The following is a 16,848-nucleotide window of genomic DNA, read 5'->3' as shown; positions in this document are numbered from 1 at the left end:
AGTTTTGTTGGAGGTCTGAGCAGAATTTACTGCAGCAGTACTGGGAAGCAGCACAGGATGCTGCTGTGTGCTGGGCACAGCTGGGCTGGGGCTGCAGGGACTTGCCCCTTGTCTCTGCCACTTCCTAAGCAGTTGTTCCACCTAATATATGTCCTTCTCTCTGTGAGGAACAGTTAAGGCTTCCAGTAAGGTCTGTAAAAATTGCTTAGAACGTGTTGTGCTGTTTGTTGTGGGGGATCTAAAATTTCCCAATTTCTCTCTGTTCCAGGTGTGTAGGAAAAATGGTGCAGAAATACCAGTCCCCAGTGCGAGTCTACAAATACCCCTTTGAGCTCGTCATGGCAGTAAGTAGCAGTCAGGGCTTCCCTGCTCCAGGGGCTGAGGGCTGCAGATGTGGGCCAGGGAGGTGGGACACTGGCTGCAACAGCCTCTTGGGGTCACTGAGGAACCAGGGCTAAGCTCGTCTTTTGTCCTCTATTTGCCCCTGAAAAATAAGAATCAGTATCTCAGTATTTTGAGGGGCAGTTTAGCCATTAAAAGGGAAAAATAACCCAACGAAACCTAACCCTGTGTAACTGCTCTGTCACAGGAAGAGCTGTGCCATTCAGGCAGGCAGGGGCAGTTTGTGGCCAGACACCTCCTTTGCCTCTTGCCACCAAATGCCACTCAGTTCAGAATCTCTCTAGATGTGATCTCAGTCAGCATTGTAGGAGTCTAAATCATACTGAGCTTTTTGATTTGGTTGAAAGCTAGAAATCTCTGGAGAATTCTTCCCTGTTCACTCTGTGGTTGAACTGCTGGGAGACCTCTCTCCAGACCCTGTGGTTCCACCAGGGGCTTGAATTGAAGGTCAATTCTGTGATTGAAGGGCAGTGGTGGTGCAGAAGGCTGTGGTGCCCATGCCTTGGGCAGACTTCAAAGACATGGGTGATATTCTGGACTTTGTCACAGCTAGGTGTGAGTAAATACCCTTCTGGAAGGTTTGCATTTCAAGGGCAGCCCTGAGCATTTGGGATTTATCTGAGATACTTAGGGAAGGAATCTTGCAAGGCTTTGTTTTGTAATCTCTTGGGCATTGCAGTCTACCACAAGGAACCTCCAGGCTTGGTATTTGCCACTTTCAACCTACTGCTTCCTCCATTGTCTCTTCCTGCAGAACAGGGACACCAGTTTGTTTAGTCTGTTGGAGACCAAGAGTGAAGATGGAAAGCTGTCTTTGCAGGCAGTTGGCATCATTCCCAGGAATGAAAGTGAGGGCCTACCTTATGTTCCTCTTCACAATGTTGCCTCTTCTACATTCCTGGGAAACAAATGCCCTAACGTCTGTTTTACTCAAACCAGCCTCCAGTCTTCTATTCCAACACAGTTTGTTTGCTCCCCAGTGTGAATGATGGACCCCAAAGGTAGCAGCAGCTCCTCAGCTGAAGGTGTTGCTGTTCCCTTTGCTGTCTGATCATACAAATGAACGTTTCTCTGGTGGCAGTTAAGCTCCCTCCCAAGTTCACACCTCTCACCCCGTTTTGGTTCCTCCCTCCAGATTTGCCACATCAGTTAAACAGCTAAACCAGAGCCAGAAGTTCCCTGACCAGTCTGGGACTGATATTAGTGGTGGTGAAGCTTTCCTGGCCACGTTCTTTGTTCTCTCAGTGCATCCTGTGTATGAACAAGCCACTAGTACTTGTGGTGAAGGTGTGGGTGGCCTTTGCTCCATGCATACCTCTCCACATTCCTGTTGTCTCCATTAGCAGGATAAACCTACCACCAGATGCTCCTCAATCCCTTGGCTGCTAGCACAGGAGTGCTGCCCTGAGACAAATGCTTGGTAAGCCTGTTAGCAGCATTCCTGAAGGCTTGGGGCTTATGGGTTTAGCCTTCAAGTGGTTTGGTTCTATTTGCTTTCAGTTTTTCAACAAAACAGGATAAAATTCCCTGGGATTTCAGGGCTGGGATTGTAAACGTCATCCTTTAGTTGCGCAGCAAACCTTAGCAAAGGTATTAGTCCTCTTTCTCGTGAAGAAATTTCCTGTCCAGAATCACCCCGGGGACTGTGCAGGGGTGTTGGGAGCTGAACATAGCCCCCCAATCCCCCCGTGCCCTGGGTGAGCTGTGTGCTCACGGCAGGGTGTCCCACGGAGTGCTGGATGGAGCCTTCCTTCTGTGGAGGCAGAGAGGAGCCCACGGCACTGTCAGCTGCTGCAAGTTCTGCAGGGAGAGTGGGTGTGCAGTGGAGCTGTTTTGCTCCTCAGCACGTGGCATTGCTGTTAATCTGCTTCAACAGAAATCTGACAGCAGCTTCCTCAGCTCTGGGAACCTGATATTCAGCTCTTTCATCTCTCCCTCAAGTGCTTTGTGGGAGCCTTTGGAGCGCTAGGGAAGCAGAGGGCGTGGGGTGACCCCAGACACCCTTTGTTTCACAGATCTCTAGCATCCTTCAGCCTGATCACTTGTGCCTAATTGCTCCTCTCTATAACGGGGAGGCTCATACCTCACGACATAGCCTGAACGGACCACGGGAAGCCACTTAGGAGCAGTATTGTTCCCACAGAACCTCAGATGTTTGGACCCTACACACAGAAAATTGTGTGAGCTTTGCCCACATCAGAGTGTGAGGGAGAGGGCTGTTCCAGCCACATGGGGCAAACCCTTCCCTGCTGCCTGCCCTGCCTGCACAGGAGGTGTCTGCATTGTGCAGCCATGGTGCAGGATTTGCCCCAGGGAGGTGTGTGCTCGTGCCCAGGCTGTGCCTGCCCTGTGAGCTGGTGCCTCGCTGAGAATCCCCTCGGTGTTGTGTCTGCACAGCTGTCTCTGCTCTGCTCTGCTGCTCACTCATGCTCCTGCAGCTTGTGCTCAGGCTGCTGCAGGCAGGAGATTGGATGTGTGTTCCAAGTCCTTGGAAGGATATTCCCCTTCTTGGTCTCTTTGCCTGTGCATCTGAGGAAGTAAAAAGGAATCAGCTTAACAAGTCTTTTCTGGTCATTTGGGAGTTCTGTTTCTTTTTCTTCTGAAGCATATTTAAACCAAGGTTTGTTTTTCCACAGCTTTCCAAGTTCGCAGTAGTAATTTTCCCCTGCTTTGTTCCTAACTTGGGCCACATTAATGGATCAAAAATACTGAGCCCTTCAAATTATAACCAGTGCTATAACCTTTTTCCCTTATACTTGAAAAGAACCTTGTCTTTTGTTGTGCTTTGTTATCTTGTCATATTTTCCCTTTCCCTTTTATCTCTTTTCTTTGTGTGTCTCCTTTGAAATGGAGCTGTTCTCTCAAATGGATTGTCCATCCCTCTCTGGGCCTGCTCTTGTCTTCTCCTCAATTAGATCAGCAGGTCTGACATTGCATGTGTCTTCTGATTTTCTCTTACAGCCAAGAAAATCCCCAAGGATAAACTTACTCTTTGTTTTCTTTGTGTAGTAGTTGTAAATAGAAAGCTAAAAGGTTTGTTGTTCGGGCATTTTTTTAATGAAATGAGGGGAAAATCCCTAAGGAGAGACAGTTCTGCCATAGCTCAGGAGTGCAGACTAACTGATGGAAGTGTTTCTGAGCCTTCTGTGCTGTGTGGGGTGAGTGAATCCAAAAGGCACAGTAGAGCAGGAAGCAGCTGAGAGAGATTGCATGTTTAATGGTATGTGCAATGAGTTATGAGGTTGGATGAGGGTTTTAGCTGGAAGGTTTAGCTCTGGGAGCGATAGGGAGTGGTATTCCCATTGTTTCAGTAGTGCCTCAGCCCATTGTGCTTACACTTGGCCCTTTTCACACTCTGTGGGATTTGCTGAAATGCCTCGGGCAGTCCCTGAAGTGGCAGGTCTGGAGTAACTGCTCAGGGACTTTGCAGGCTCTGCTGTGTGTGAGGGGCAGTTTGAGCTGCTGCAGTAGAAGTGTGAATGAGAAACCCCTGACAGCACTTCTGGCAATGGTTTGCTCTTCTTGACACTGGTTCTGCCCCCAGAGGTGTTTGGGCACTGAACAGCTCCCAGGGCAGTGGGCACAGCCCCAAGCCTGACAGAGCTCAGGGAGTGTTTGGCCAATGCTCTCAGGCACAGGGTGGATTGTTGGGGTGTCTGTGCAGGGACAGGAGTTGGACTGGTGATCCTTGGGGGTCCCTTCCAGCTCAGGATGTTCTGTGATTCTGTGATGTGCTTCATGTTCAGCTCATATTGCTACTAAGAGCAATTTAAGGTTTCTGCTGCAGGGAGGGTCTTTCTACACTGTTGTTTCAAAATCTGTCTTGGTTTTGGAAAAACCCAACACAGCTCAGGGCTTTGGAAGTCAGCAGCAGCTCCTGGTGTGCTGGCACTCTGTGCTTCAGACCAAAGTGCTGTGCAGCCCCGCATGTGCACGATGTGAGTCAGTGCTGCTTTCTGCTTGACCTCATTTCTTGGCACTGCCCATGGCGTGTGCTGACACATATCTGAGCAGCTGAGAGCCTGAGCTCCTGGAAACACATGCAAGAACAGCGTTGGGGCGTGCTGGGCCAGTGGTGCTCCTCAGGCTGCTGCTACCTGCAGCATTAGTTTGGCTCTTCTCTGGGTGCTGCTTATCTCCAGCATCACTTGGGCTCTCCAACAGACCTGTGACAGCTCATGACTTCCCTGGGTCTGCAGGTGAAAGTTTGGTCAGCTGAGGTCCTGGGATGCCACATGGACTTCCAAGCAGCTCTGTGACTCTCTTTGCTGGGTTTGGCAGCAATTCAGTGTTCATGGAATGGTTTGGGTTGGAAGGGATCTCAAAGCTCATCTCATCCCACTCCTGCCATGGGCAGGGACACCTTCCACCAGCCCAGGTTGCTCCAAGCCCTGTCCAACCTGGCCTGGAACACTCCCAGGGATGGAGCAGCCACAGCTGCTCTGGGCAACCTGTGCCAGTGCCTCAGCACCTCACAGGGAGGAATTACTGCCCAATATCCCATCTGTCCCTGCCCTCTGGCAGTGGGAAGCCATTCCCTGTGTCCTGTCCCTCCAGGCCCTCATCAAAGTCCCTCTCCAGCTCCTCTAGTGTTCTCTCACTTAGCTGATCTGGAGTTCTTTATTTCACAGGTAGGACGAAGTAGGAAATGAGTGATGTATAGTTCTGTCTCTGCTCAGCCTGGTTTGAGTGTCGGGGTGCTAACAATCTGGGTGACCAATTTAGTTCTGCTACAAATGTTGCAGGTTTATTTAAAGTCAGAAATTCTTTCTCCTGGAGTAAGCAACAGAAATATTCCTTCTCCATTGTCTTTCCTCTCTCATCCTGCAACACCAGGTCCTATCCCATTAAAGTGAACATCTGTGTTCCTGGTGTGGGATGTGTTTCCCACATTCCTGTCCTTTCTGGAGCAGTCCTGATGGTTGTCACTGGACTTGGCCAGTCCTCCCTCCTGTCCCTGGGTTATCCCCCAGCACATCAGCCTTTGCTGCACTGGCTGTTTACACCCTGGCACAGCTGCTCTGCAGCCCCTGCACTTCTGCTTCTCCAGCAGCTGAGGATACAGCCCCTGGTTCCATACAAGGGTCAAACATCCAGTGCAGCTCAAAGCCAAGCACAGCACTGTTTTCCCAGTCGGCCCAGCAGTCTGTGCTGGCAGTGCTGGGAGGTTCTGCACACAGACCAACCGAACACAGCCCCTTGCTGCTTTAGCTGTTGGGTTCAGCTGCAGGAGAAGGAGCTCTGACTGCCTGAGTTCAGGTCCTGACAGCCAAAATTGCTTTCCATATGCTTTTTCAAACTCTTCTGTTTGTGCCATTTCAGCATCAGCATGTGTTGTGTCAAAGATGTTAAAGTACCTTTATTTAATGACTTCTTCCTGTTGCCTTTAGCAGATTGGCTGTATGAAGAGGCTCCTTAACTCCTGCTGAGTTGGGAGTGCTCTCCTTCCTCATGCTGTGCTGTCTGACAGGGTTTGGTATTTCACTGACTGGTGTGGTGAAGCTTTTGCAGCAGCCCCTGAGCCCCTTTTGCTGGGAGGGCCCCACAGCTGCAGTGTGCACTGGTGCCAGGGGATGGGGGTGAGAGCAGTGTGTGAGCAGACTGATGTCCGCACGGATCACTTCACATCTGTGAGTTTGTTTGGAGTGACAGGTTCACTGTCTGTTCACAGCCCATCCAGGGCTCCAAGGCTGCTGCTGTCTTGCTGTGTAAGCTGTGCAGATTGGCTGTCTAGGGCAGCTCCAGTGCCACATCTCAGTGCCTACAGCACAGATGCACCACAGAGTGTGTTTTGGGGGGTCCTGTACGCTGAGTTGTGATTACAGGCTGGAATATTCCATCTGGAGCTTCAAGTTGTTGTCACTATTCCAGTTGTAAATCAATGGAAGTAGAATCTTAACTGAAACATTTGATGCTGGCTCATAGCCTCTGCTCTCAAGTGTGAGCTCTGGAAGCAGCAGAGCAGTGGCTGGAGCAGCTCCTGGCAGCAGGGATGCCTCTGGAGCAGCAGAGGTGGTGCAGAGGGCTGTGTGGAGCAGCTGGAGGGGTCAGAGTGGAGCTCGAAGTGCAGGAGTGCCAGAGGAGAGGTTCCTGCTGCCCACGGTGTCCTTGGGGAGCTGCAGGTGACACGGGGCAGAGCTTGGCAGGAATGGTTCAGGAGCTGGTGGTGGAGGTGGCACCATGTGTGGATTGGAGAGGATTTGCACTCATTTAGAGTCTGTACAGGATAGTCCCTGTTTAATCACCTTCTCCAGCTGTAACTCAGAGGCTTATTGTCTTGAAGGATGAGTTGTGTCTCAAGCTTAATCTGATGGGTGCTGGGCTGGATGAGCTCTGAAGCTGCAGCTCAAGGGCACAGCATGAGGAGACACAACACAGCCAGAGGTATTGGCATTATCTTGTGTTCCAGAGGTGGCAAAAGAACCTTCTCATGTCTGCTGAATGTGTAGGTGCAGAAGACAAATAATAAACCCCTCAGCAGTGCCTAAAAGAGGTGGTAAGTTATAGAATCATCACCAGTTGTAATCAATCATCACCATCTCAACCAGTGTGGATTTTTTTGGACTGCTAAGCACCAGTTTGACCCTGAATCATTGCCAGTTTGTATAAATTCTCACAGCAACTTCTGGCAAGGACAGATTGTCCCTCCAAATGGCCATTTGTGACCTTTGTGCACCAGCCTGTTTGATTTTGGGTCAATCACTGAGCAGTGTGTGATGGACACTCAATTGATGTGTTTCGTCCTTTCAGGTCACCTAAGGTATCTTCCTTGCCTTCCCATTTTGGTTCTCTCTCATTCCACACTGAGCTGTGGCAAATATGTCCAAGCAGCTGGCAGTGCTTCCTGGCTAAGGCACCACTTCCACAGCTTTTTGTAAGGACCAATGCCTTGTGCTGCTCCTCTGCACCACGGAGCTCCTGGTCCCTGGTCAGCCGTGGCCCCAGCAGGGTGGCTTCAATGGGATATTGTTCCCTCCTGGGCAGGAGGTTGGGCATAGCAGTGGCTTCCTGGGGTAGCTTCGTGCAGCTGTAGTGCATGGCTTGGCTTTGGGAGGTTTGCTGTGTCCCTCAGCTGCTGCTCCCTGAATTGGTTCTTTCACCAAAACATGGAGAAATGAGGCTGATTATTGGCTGTGGTCCAGGCAGAGATAACACTGGGGCAATGTTTGTACTGTTGTCCACTGGACTCCTCACTGGCAAATCTTTTTCTTCTCTCCAGCAAAAGCTTGGGGGGGGTTGTCAGACTTTTTCTGCTCCTCTGTGGGTGCTCTGCGAAATGAAGCTCCCTGTTCCCTGCCCTCTGAGATCCCTTTGGTCCCTACCACGCTGCTCCTCGGGTAGTTATTTCGCACTGCTGTGGTTAGGGAGAGGCTGAGAGCTGGGTTATTGTGTCTGGGGAACATATGTGCAGACTGTGCCATTCCCTTCAGCACCAAACCAAGGAGTGGGAGGGACTGTAGGATGGAATTGCTCTTTCCTAGAAGGCACCATCTGAAACTCCCTGAGTCTGGAGAGAGGTATTTATGCATCATTAGAGCTGCTCAGTAGCTGCTTCAAGTGCATCAACTTCCCACTTAAAAGTGCTGAGGGGTCTTTATCTTGCTGCTCATCATCCCTTTCCAAAGATGATGATCTGGGCGTCTGTAGCTCAAAACCTGCTATCACATCTCCTCCTCATTTCCAGTTCCTGAGCACAGATGGACCTTTTCTTCCTCTATCCTGGCAAGCTGCACGTGGCTGGAACGTGACCTTGAGGGATGTCCTGTGTTTGATCATGGAAGTTTGAAGTGGTTTAGTGCAAGGATGAAGTCTTATCCTTGTGGAATATTGACTATAGAAGTTTGTGTGCTTCAAGTGTGTAACAATTTAGTTCCTTCACATGTTCTGCACAAAGTCATTTTGCCCCGTAGCTGAACTTTGGCACTGGTGACAGTCCCTCTCGAGCTGACCTGGCCATCACCCAGGGCTCAGCCTGTTGTCCCTGGAACCTGCAGATCTCCACAGTGCTGTCCCGGGGGAAGCCTGGTCAGTACAAAACCCACAGCTAACCACACTGAGGCTATGGTGGCTGTGCAGTCACTTCAGAGCATCACTTATCAAGTTAGATGCTGAATGTTTTCCTGCCAACAGCTGTTCCAAAATAGCTCAGTGTGTTTCTGCCTGATTTCCTGGGCAGCAGCGGTTAGCACGAAAGCTCCGTGTGTTTACTTTGCTGAAGGAGCTGTGTGCTGGGAGGGACAATCCAAACCTCTTTGTGGGTGAGAGAAGCCTGAAGTCACCTCTCGTAGGTGACTGGAACTGCTGTGCTGGGAGTCAGTGTGCAGCCCCAGGGCTGAGGGGACATTCTCTCCAGGATATTAAGGCATGAAACCGAATCATCCAACAGAAGCTGCTTCTTGGAGCGCGTGGAAAGCACTCTGGTCCCAGCAGACACTGCCCCGAGGTGTGCAGGGGAGCTGGTGGTGGAAGGGGTTTGTTCTGTGCAGTAATTCAGTGCCTACACATCCCTGTTGTTTGGCATTCCTAAGGCCTCGGTTGTGTAATTGATTTCAAGGTCACTTGCTGGAAAAGGCTGCTGAAACCCTTCCAGGAGGAACAGCAGTAGTTGTTAGCGCAGCTCCTGCCTGCTGGCCGAGTTCTGGGGTCCTGTGGGAAGCAGCACTGGCACTGCTGACAAACTGGAGGGGCAGGAACACACCTACACTGGCAACCTCTGCAGCACCTTGGACCTGGGAAGGTGCAGGACTCGGAGACCTCTGCTCCAGAGGGGAAGGGGCTAATCAGGTGAACTAGGAGAGCTGTAGAGGAGGGTGATTTCCCCTTTTCTCTGGGGTTGTGAGGCTTTAGAATGTCACTTTCTGGTTTGGCTCTTGTGGGTTTGGATATTTTTTTCTTATTTGGCAGCTGGCTGACCCTCGGGACAGTCTCTTCTCACAGATGTGAGCTCTGTGCTGCCTCTTGGTGTTTGGCCCCCAGCTCAGGACACTCCTAGCATAGCTTCTCTGGTGTCTCTCAGGCTCTGCTCACCTGCTGACGTTTATCTCTCACAGTGCTGTTTGACCAGTGCAGGTAAAACCACTCTGACACATTTCCCAGGAGATCACAGGGCAAAACCTTGGCCAGAGCACTCCACTGCCCTCACAGTCAGCCACAGGGCTCTTAACTAATTGTTACTTGGTGTGATTAATCCTTTGTCAGCTTCAGTGGCACTAAGGGGCCTTGGTTGGGATGCAGAGACCACTGTAAGCAGTTGGAAATATCCTTGTCCTAGTTTGGGTTCCCTTTCAACATGAGGGAAGATCTGGCACTACTGAAACCTTGAGGTCTTTGACTTTCCTGTGTGTTTTTACTGGTTTGAGCTGGAAATTATGCTTCACTTTTCATTTAGTTTCTTCTTTGTAGAATTTTTTTCATTCCAAGCTGCATGTAAACAATTATTTTTCCTTACATTTATATGCACCCAAAATAATTGGTAATAGTTCTAAGCAAAATATGTTGAAGAATTCAAACAGATCCCAAATCCTTCTGTCTTCACTCTTGTGAAATTTGATGTGTGATTTCAGTCTCAGCACTGCAGAGACTTCAATGGCACTTTGACCTGTTGGTCACAGTCCAGTACAACAAAACCACTGATTCTTGCTAAAACTTTGGGGTAGGAAATCTAAGGAAAGCCAGTTTGGTTTTGGGAGGACACTGGTGGGCCCGAGCCACCACCTCCTGTGGGTAGTTTGGCTGTGAAGAGAGCATGTTCACCTGAGCCTTTGTGGAAATAGCTGTTGCAGAGTGGGTTGTTGGGTGGTTTGTAGGTGAACGAGGCTCTGGCTTGGTGAGAGAGCTCCTGCAGCTCTGCACCTCCGGGGCCTTCTTCACTCTGGCTGGTGTGAGGTGAGCACCGATTCCCCGAGGGGAGCCCAGGCCAGGGCTGGCCAGGGGTTTGCAGGGGCTGCACAAGGGTGAGCTGGCTGTGCTGTCAGTGTTAACCCCAGGGGGGTTTAGAGGGAGGGAGGGAGTGGCCTCTCGGAGCTAGTCATTTTATGGCTGTATTGGATCCCGTTGAAGACTTGGGTCATCGAGGCAGTGGCCATGAGTGCATCCCCACACTGCTGCTGTAGCACAGCAGTGGCACAGTGCTGCTGGTGCTCCTCCTGGGAAGGGAGAGACAGACCCTTGTTCCCAGATACTAGTGGGCACAGAGTTCCTGTGGCAAGGAGCTGAAAGAGCAAGTGCAGGCAGCCAAGGAGTTAAAACAAGCTAACACTAAGTGCTCTGTGCCTTTCCTTTGCCTGGGGTGCTGTGCTGTTCACCCTGGACTCTGAGGAGAAATAACAGCCAGTCTGGCAGTGGCTTGGAGAAATGAGGTGTTTCTGCCCAGCTTCCCTCAGCCTCTGTGGTGGAGCAGAACTGGCCTGTTGTGTGCAGACACTGTTGGCTGGGAGGGTGCTGAGTGCTGTGCTCTCTCCTGCTCTCCTCCAGTTTGATGTCTGCAGGCTGAGGGGTCCCCAGTGCCCCAGGAGCAGCTCTGCAGTGCCTGCTGCAGCGTGGGGCTCCAGCTGTCCTTCATGTGATCCCAGGCATCTTCCCTGCTGTATTTTTAGAGTTGTTGTGCAAAGGAGATTAGCAAAGGACTTAATATCCATGTGGATATGGATTCTTTCTCAAATATGGAAATGTTCCCCCTGTTTAGGTGATGGGTATCCCAGTTATATCACCAGGGCTGTGCGTGGACACGTGCCCCTCTGCCCTGGCCTTCCTCCCTTCTCCAGATGCTGTTGGGCAGCCTGGCAAAGTGGCTGCACTCTGCTAGTCCTCGTCCTGTCTTGGTTTTGCTGGGTTAGTGACAGTCTGTTAGGGAGCCATGTGGCCCTTGAGGAGGGCAGGGTAGCTGGAAGTGTCCTGCAGTGATGCCTGGGGTACATCCATGAGTTCCCATCAGAACACAGTAACCTTCCTAAAGCAGCAAGTGTGCTGGTGTTGGCTGGAGCCAGGTGGATCCGTGGTGGAAACAGGTACCAAGGGATGGCCTGTACTATCTCAGCTGGTTTTTCTGTGATGAGGAGTGAAAAGCATAGGTAGGGGAATATGGGAAAATTTCTGCAAGAGAAGTGGCACAGCAGGCAGTGGCTGGGAGCAGGGTTTAAGGGTCTGTGCCTTTGTTTGTGGCCAGAGCTCCAGCTGGCAGCCTGCTCACGCCTCCCTCCGATAGCAGAGCCACACAAGGGGCTGAAATAGCTTCTTTCCCCTTCGGAGGCCTAGGAGCAGGAGATATGGAATGTGTCCTTAAGTGGCTGAGCTATTTCAGGCCAGGGTGCAGGGGCACCCAGCCTGGCAGCACTTGTGGGGAGCTCAGCACCCTGGGCATGCTGGCAGCCCAGCTCGGCTGTCAGCAGCGCTGGCACATCCTGCCATCCACATCTCAGGAGGAGTCACCGTCTGGTTGTGTCTTCTGGAAAACAGGGAGATGGCAGCAGTGCCAAGAGGTTAGGGTTGGCTGTGGAATGATTGCAAAACAGTCTCATGAGCAAAATGTGGAGCTCTGAGAGTGCAGTGAACAGAGAGCACAGGTCGTCCCGGCACAGCTGCCCTGCAGCTCTGGGACTGCAGCTCACGCAGCAATCACACAGTGCCAGCAGCATCACTGCATGCAGGAGGCTCTGCTGAAACCCGAGGGAAACATTCCATCCTGCAAACATCTTGGAATGCAATAAGAGATGGGGGAGTTAGGGGAGGAGGAGCAATGGTAGGTACTGTTTATGCAAGTGAATTTTGTTCGCTGCAAGTGCCATGGAAAGCTGGATTTCTGCTAGAGCTGAGGCAGAAGCTTTGGGAAAGGACTTTTCAGAGGGATGTGCTAATTAAAACAAGGAAGATTTCATAACCAGGACAGAATTGGTTCAGAAAGGGATAAAGCAAGGCAGAGTGAGGAGCCAGTAATTGGTGGTCTCACCCGTGATAGTTTAGAGCAACTAGAACTGTCTGACACATAACATTTTAAGGCATAGGAGTATTACATACTTTTGCTAGGTTCTTCCTACAGATGATAGTGACCTAGAGATGATACAGTGCAAGTCTTTAGGCAGCAGAAATGAGCAGAGTTGTGCTTGCCTTTGTTAGGCAAGCACTGTTAGGCTCCTGATGTCAAAGTCCCTTCCCAGTGCTCTTGATCAACAGGAGGTGGTTTCCTCTTCCTGTGTGAAAGACAAGTTATGTTAGGACATGCTTAGCTGGTGACAGACATGCTGCTGGCTCTGCTCATAGCTGTTCTGCTGCCACTTGGCCCCTGAGAAGAGTGGAGCCAACCCAGGGGCTGAAGGGCCTCTGCTTTACGGGACTGTGACTCTAAGGGAATGAATCAGTTCAGGAAGAGTTAAAGCTGATCTAGCCAGAAGCTGAAACTGGCTTTGTTTTCACTTCCAGGCGTATGAGAAGCGCTTTCCTACATGCCCAGAGATCCCAGTGTTCCTGGGGAGTGAAATCCTGCATGAATCCAGGAGTGAGGATGGGGCTATACACGTCATTGAGCGCAGCTGCAAGCTGAACGTGGATGCTCCCAGGCTGCTGAAGAAGGCAGGTGGAACCCTGGGGACGGAGGCCTGGCTTTGGTGGCTGGCTCAGATGAAGGCTCCTAAAGTTACTCTTTCTCTCTCTTTTTTTTTCTCCCCTTCCTGTTGGTACTTCACCCTCTGCAGATTGCTGGGGTGGAGTATGTCTTCTTCATCCAGAAGAACACCGTGAACTGGAAGGAGCGAACTCTGCGCATTGAGGCTCACAATGAGACCTTCGCAAACCGTGTCGTGGTCCATGAGACATGCAGCTACTCCGTGAGTGCTTTGCTGTCTGTCTCTGAGGGAGGTGCTGGGTCCTGCACACAGACAGGCTGGAGGGGCTTGGGTAGATCAGGCTCTTCTGAAACTCTGGACTGCAGTGTCCTGTGATGAGACACCCTTGGACAGGAAAGGCTGTTGGGGCCTGGGCCGTGGGAGTGTTCTAGTGCTTTGGAGAGGGACTTGGGACAAGGGATGGAGGGACAGGACACAGGGAATGGCTTCCCACTGCCAGAGGGCAGGGACAGATGGGATGTTGGGGAGGAACTCTTGGCTGTGAGGGTGGTGAGGCACTGGCACAGGTTGACAGAGAAGCTGTGGCTGCTCCATCCCTGGGAGTGTTCCAGGACTGGTTGGATGAGGCTTAGAGCAATTTGAGCTGGTGGGAGGTGTCCCTGCCCATGGCAGGGGGTGGAATGAGATGAGCTTTGAGGTCCTTTCAACCCAAACCATTTCAGGATTCTATGGTTTCATAAGGCTTGAGGAACCTTTTTAGGCTGACTGTGATTCTCTGATTGGAATGAGAGTAGCAAACACAGTTGGTGCTGCAGAGCTGCTGGCATTCCCTGAGTTTCTTTTTGGTTGAAAAGCAAGTTAACAGAAGCATCCAGAGCTTGGGCATGTACACAAATCTTGATATTTTTTATGGTGAGGGCGAGAGGGAGGTCTAGCAGTTAAATAAATGCAAGTTTTAGCACCTTGCCGTGATCTTCATGCTCTAAAGATCTGGAGAGAGGACTCGAGCCTTCTTTGTGCTTGGGATGTCTCACTTTGGCTGTGCCTTTGGCACAGTGTGTGTCTCACTGTAGCTGTGCTTAGGGCTCTCATCATGCAATAGCCTCAGCTGTTTCTGGAGGCAATCAGATACTGCTTTTTGTTCCTTAAACAAAAGGCCAGATCCTGTTACTTACCTGCCCTTTGGCAACTGGACAACAGCTCAGCTTCTTGGGTGTGAGCAGGCTGGAAGGAGCTTCGAGCAAGAGGAGGAGTTGCAAAGCTGTTGTTTGGCTGGTGAGGCTGTTCCTGAGCCAGAGGTCACTTAATGGCTATGTGAGGCTGCCTAAAAACTGCAGCAAATCAAAGTTCCATCATCATCAAAGGTGCTGAGAGCTCTAAGACTGTCCCAGGTCAGCTCTGGGCTCACTCAGGCACTGTTCACTTGCTGATTTTGGCTGTGCTGCCTCTGACTTGTGTCCTTGGGCAGGAAATGTCAGCATCTGGGCCACGAGGGGAGAGCTCTTCCTGGAGCAGGGTGGGAGCTGCTGGCTGCATCCTCAAGATGGTTCCCTGCTCTATTTTTACCAGTTCCCTTTTCCCTGCCAGAGTGCACAGGAAGAAGTTTATTCTCATCTTTCCTTTTCTGCAGTGTTCTCAGGGGCAACTTGGAGAAACATGATCCTCCTCTCAGAATTATTTAATATCTCCCTGGGGGAATTTGTGTCCTTTCTTGGATCTTTGTGTGGCTGGAATTGGGTTTCTTTCACGTTGGTTTGTGAACAGCAGCACTTGTAGAGAGAAGGCAGAGCCCTCTGAGGAAAGGGTTAAGTTTAAAAGAGGAAAAGCTATATAGGTTTTTTCCATATATAGAGCAAGTGAAGGGAAATGGCTGGAGAGGAAAGGTGTGTGCTGAAGAGGCAGTGGGACAACTCCCTGCCATGCCAGGTCTCCTGTGCCCGGGGGAAGGCTGCCATTAGTGGCTGAGTGTCCCATCCAAAACTAGAAAAACCCTGTTTTGCAGTTTTCCTCTTGGCAGGTGTAGGAGCTTTAATTGCATGCTCCACCATGCCATGCCTTTCTTTCCATAGGGAGATCTGCTTTCCAGTGGGCAGTTTCACTGCTATTTTAGTGCAGCTTTTGCTGCTGCTATTACCTTTCAGTTCTGCTGGGGCAGAGGTGGTTTTAACCCTGACTTCCTCGTGCGTGTGCAGAATGTTGGGTTCACAGACACCCACGTGTCAGTTCGTGCTGTGGTTCTGTTCCTCTGGGAGAGCTCACCAGGCTGTCCAACATGGGCCTGTTGGAGGTTGAACAGAGCCAGTGTGGTGCCAGGGGCAAGGGCCCTGCCCCTCCCTGAGCCACCTGTCCCACCCAACCTGTGTGTCCCTTTGGGTGCAGGTTCACCCTGAGAACGAGGACTGGACGTGCTTTGAGCAATCAGCATCGCTCGACATCAAGTCCTTTTTTGGCTTTGAAAGCACAGTGGAAAAAATTGCCATGAAGCAATACACATCCAACATCAAACGGGTAAGATGGGCCATAACCCCCCCAAATCCAACACCTGCTCTGTGTGTCCCTCTAGTTTTTTGTCTGTGTGTAGCCCCAGGGCAGTTCGACTCCCTTGCTCGTGGCTCTGACATCCCTCAGTTGGGCAAAGGCAGAAAAAGGCAGTGTGCAAGGAGCAAAAACAATCTGCTGGCTAGAATGTGCGTGCAGGGCTGGAGCAGGCTGTGCCAGAGGAGGGTGGCAGTGGATGCTGTGGGTGCCAGGCTCCTCAGACACTGAGGACACTGTTCTCGTGCAGGAAGTGAAGGTTCTGGGTGCAAATCAGCACTGCCTCCCCAGCAGCTTGGGCAGAGGCTCTTCCTTTCAGTGGGCTGTTCCCCTGGCTGCAGAGGAACTCAGCAGCTATGTGGTGGTTTGGGAGCAGGAGAACAGGATGGCAGTTCTGAGAGTAGCTGGAATTTGCCTGGCCAGTGTTGGAACTCACCATTCCTACGGGGCTTTCATGCTGAAGGTGCAAGAGTATCATGCAGTGGAAGGAGACAGTCTCCCTCCTTGTTCTCTCTGGCAGCATTAGCCACCTGTCCTGAGCCAGCCCCTGCACCTTGCTGGCCCCAGAACCCTCTTTCCTAATGGGCTTTCTCCCCTTCAGGGCAAGGAGGTGATTGAGCACTACCTGAAGGAGCTGATCTCCCAGGGCATCACGTCCATCCCGCGCTGGAGCCCGCCTGGGGTGGACAGGCAGGAGGAGCAACCCGTGGCCATAGGCCGTGGGGCTGGTGGCATCCTGCAGGATCCTCCTGGGAGCCCCACGGAGCAGCCTGGGAGCCCCTGCCCTGCTGCAGAGCCTGGGAGCCCTGACGGTACGCAGTGCCCGGCTGAGCGGCTGCTGGCACCACCAGTGCCTCCAGCAGCACTGACTAACGAGTGTGTTTTTACTGGCACCAGGCTTTTCTGCTGGACTGTGGGTGAGGAAGAGGGAAAGTTCTTTTTTTTCAAGAAAAACAAACACTGGAACTTTTTTTAGTCTAAATTTGAATAGCTAAGAAAAACTGCACAGGCAGTATGTGAGCTTAGAAAAAAATTGGGGTTGGACTGCTCTTTAAGGTATTTTAGACTTTGAACTGGAGAAGCTTAAAGATGTCTTGAGCACACTGGAATTTAAGTATAGTGAAATACTTTGTCTGTTTCAAAATTCATATTCTTGGGGACTGGTTTGGATGGGTTTTGCCCCTTTACCAGGCCAAGACAAACTTGCAGAATGTTGCCTAATGCATTTCTCCCACAAAATGCCTCACTCAGGTTTATCATTCCTTGTGGGGCAGGTGATATCTTCCAGACTAAATAAAATACTTCTCTGACAAAATGGAATAGGAGAGGAGCCTTTGGATTTAGAACTGGGGTA

At 51.1% G+C, this 16,848-nt stretch overlaps 1 protein-coding gene across 1 annotated transcript in view; it reads left to right on the top strand.

Annotated features, from left to right (window-relative positions):
- Nucleotides 1-281: 281 nt before the first annotated feature.
- LOC103798059 (SEC14-like protein 5) overlaps nucleotides 282-16,848 on the top strand; it is a gene marked incomplete at its 3' end in the record, with an annotated part of 25,140 nt that continues 8,573 nt past the window's right edge. The window contains exons 1-5 of the mRNA XM_009070303.1: nucleotides 282-344; nucleotides 12,817-12,966; nucleotides 13,089-13,220; nucleotides 15,339-15,467; nucleotides 16,096-16,306. Of these exons, the coding sequence (XP_009068551.1) occupies nucleotides 282-344; nucleotides 12,817-12,966; nucleotides 13,089-13,220; nucleotides 15,339-15,467; nucleotides 16,096-16,306 (685 nt within the window). The remainder of the gene's footprint in view (nucleotides 345-12,816; nucleotides 12,967-13,088; nucleotides 13,221-15,338; nucleotides 15,468-16,095; nucleotides 16,307-16,848) is intronic.

Source organism: Acanthisitta chloris, unplaced genomic scaffold (assembly GCF_000695815.1).
Source record: "Acanthisitta chloris isolate BGI_N310 unplaced genomic scaffold, ASM69581v1 scaffold33272, whole genome shotgun sequence".
Classification (NCBI taxonomy): Eukaryota; Metazoa; Chordata; class Aves; order Passeriformes; family Acanthisittidae; genus Acanthisitta; species Acanthisitta chloris.
The sequence above is the reverse complement of the archived record's forward strand: the minus strand, read 5'-3'. Positions and strand labels throughout refer to the sequence as shown.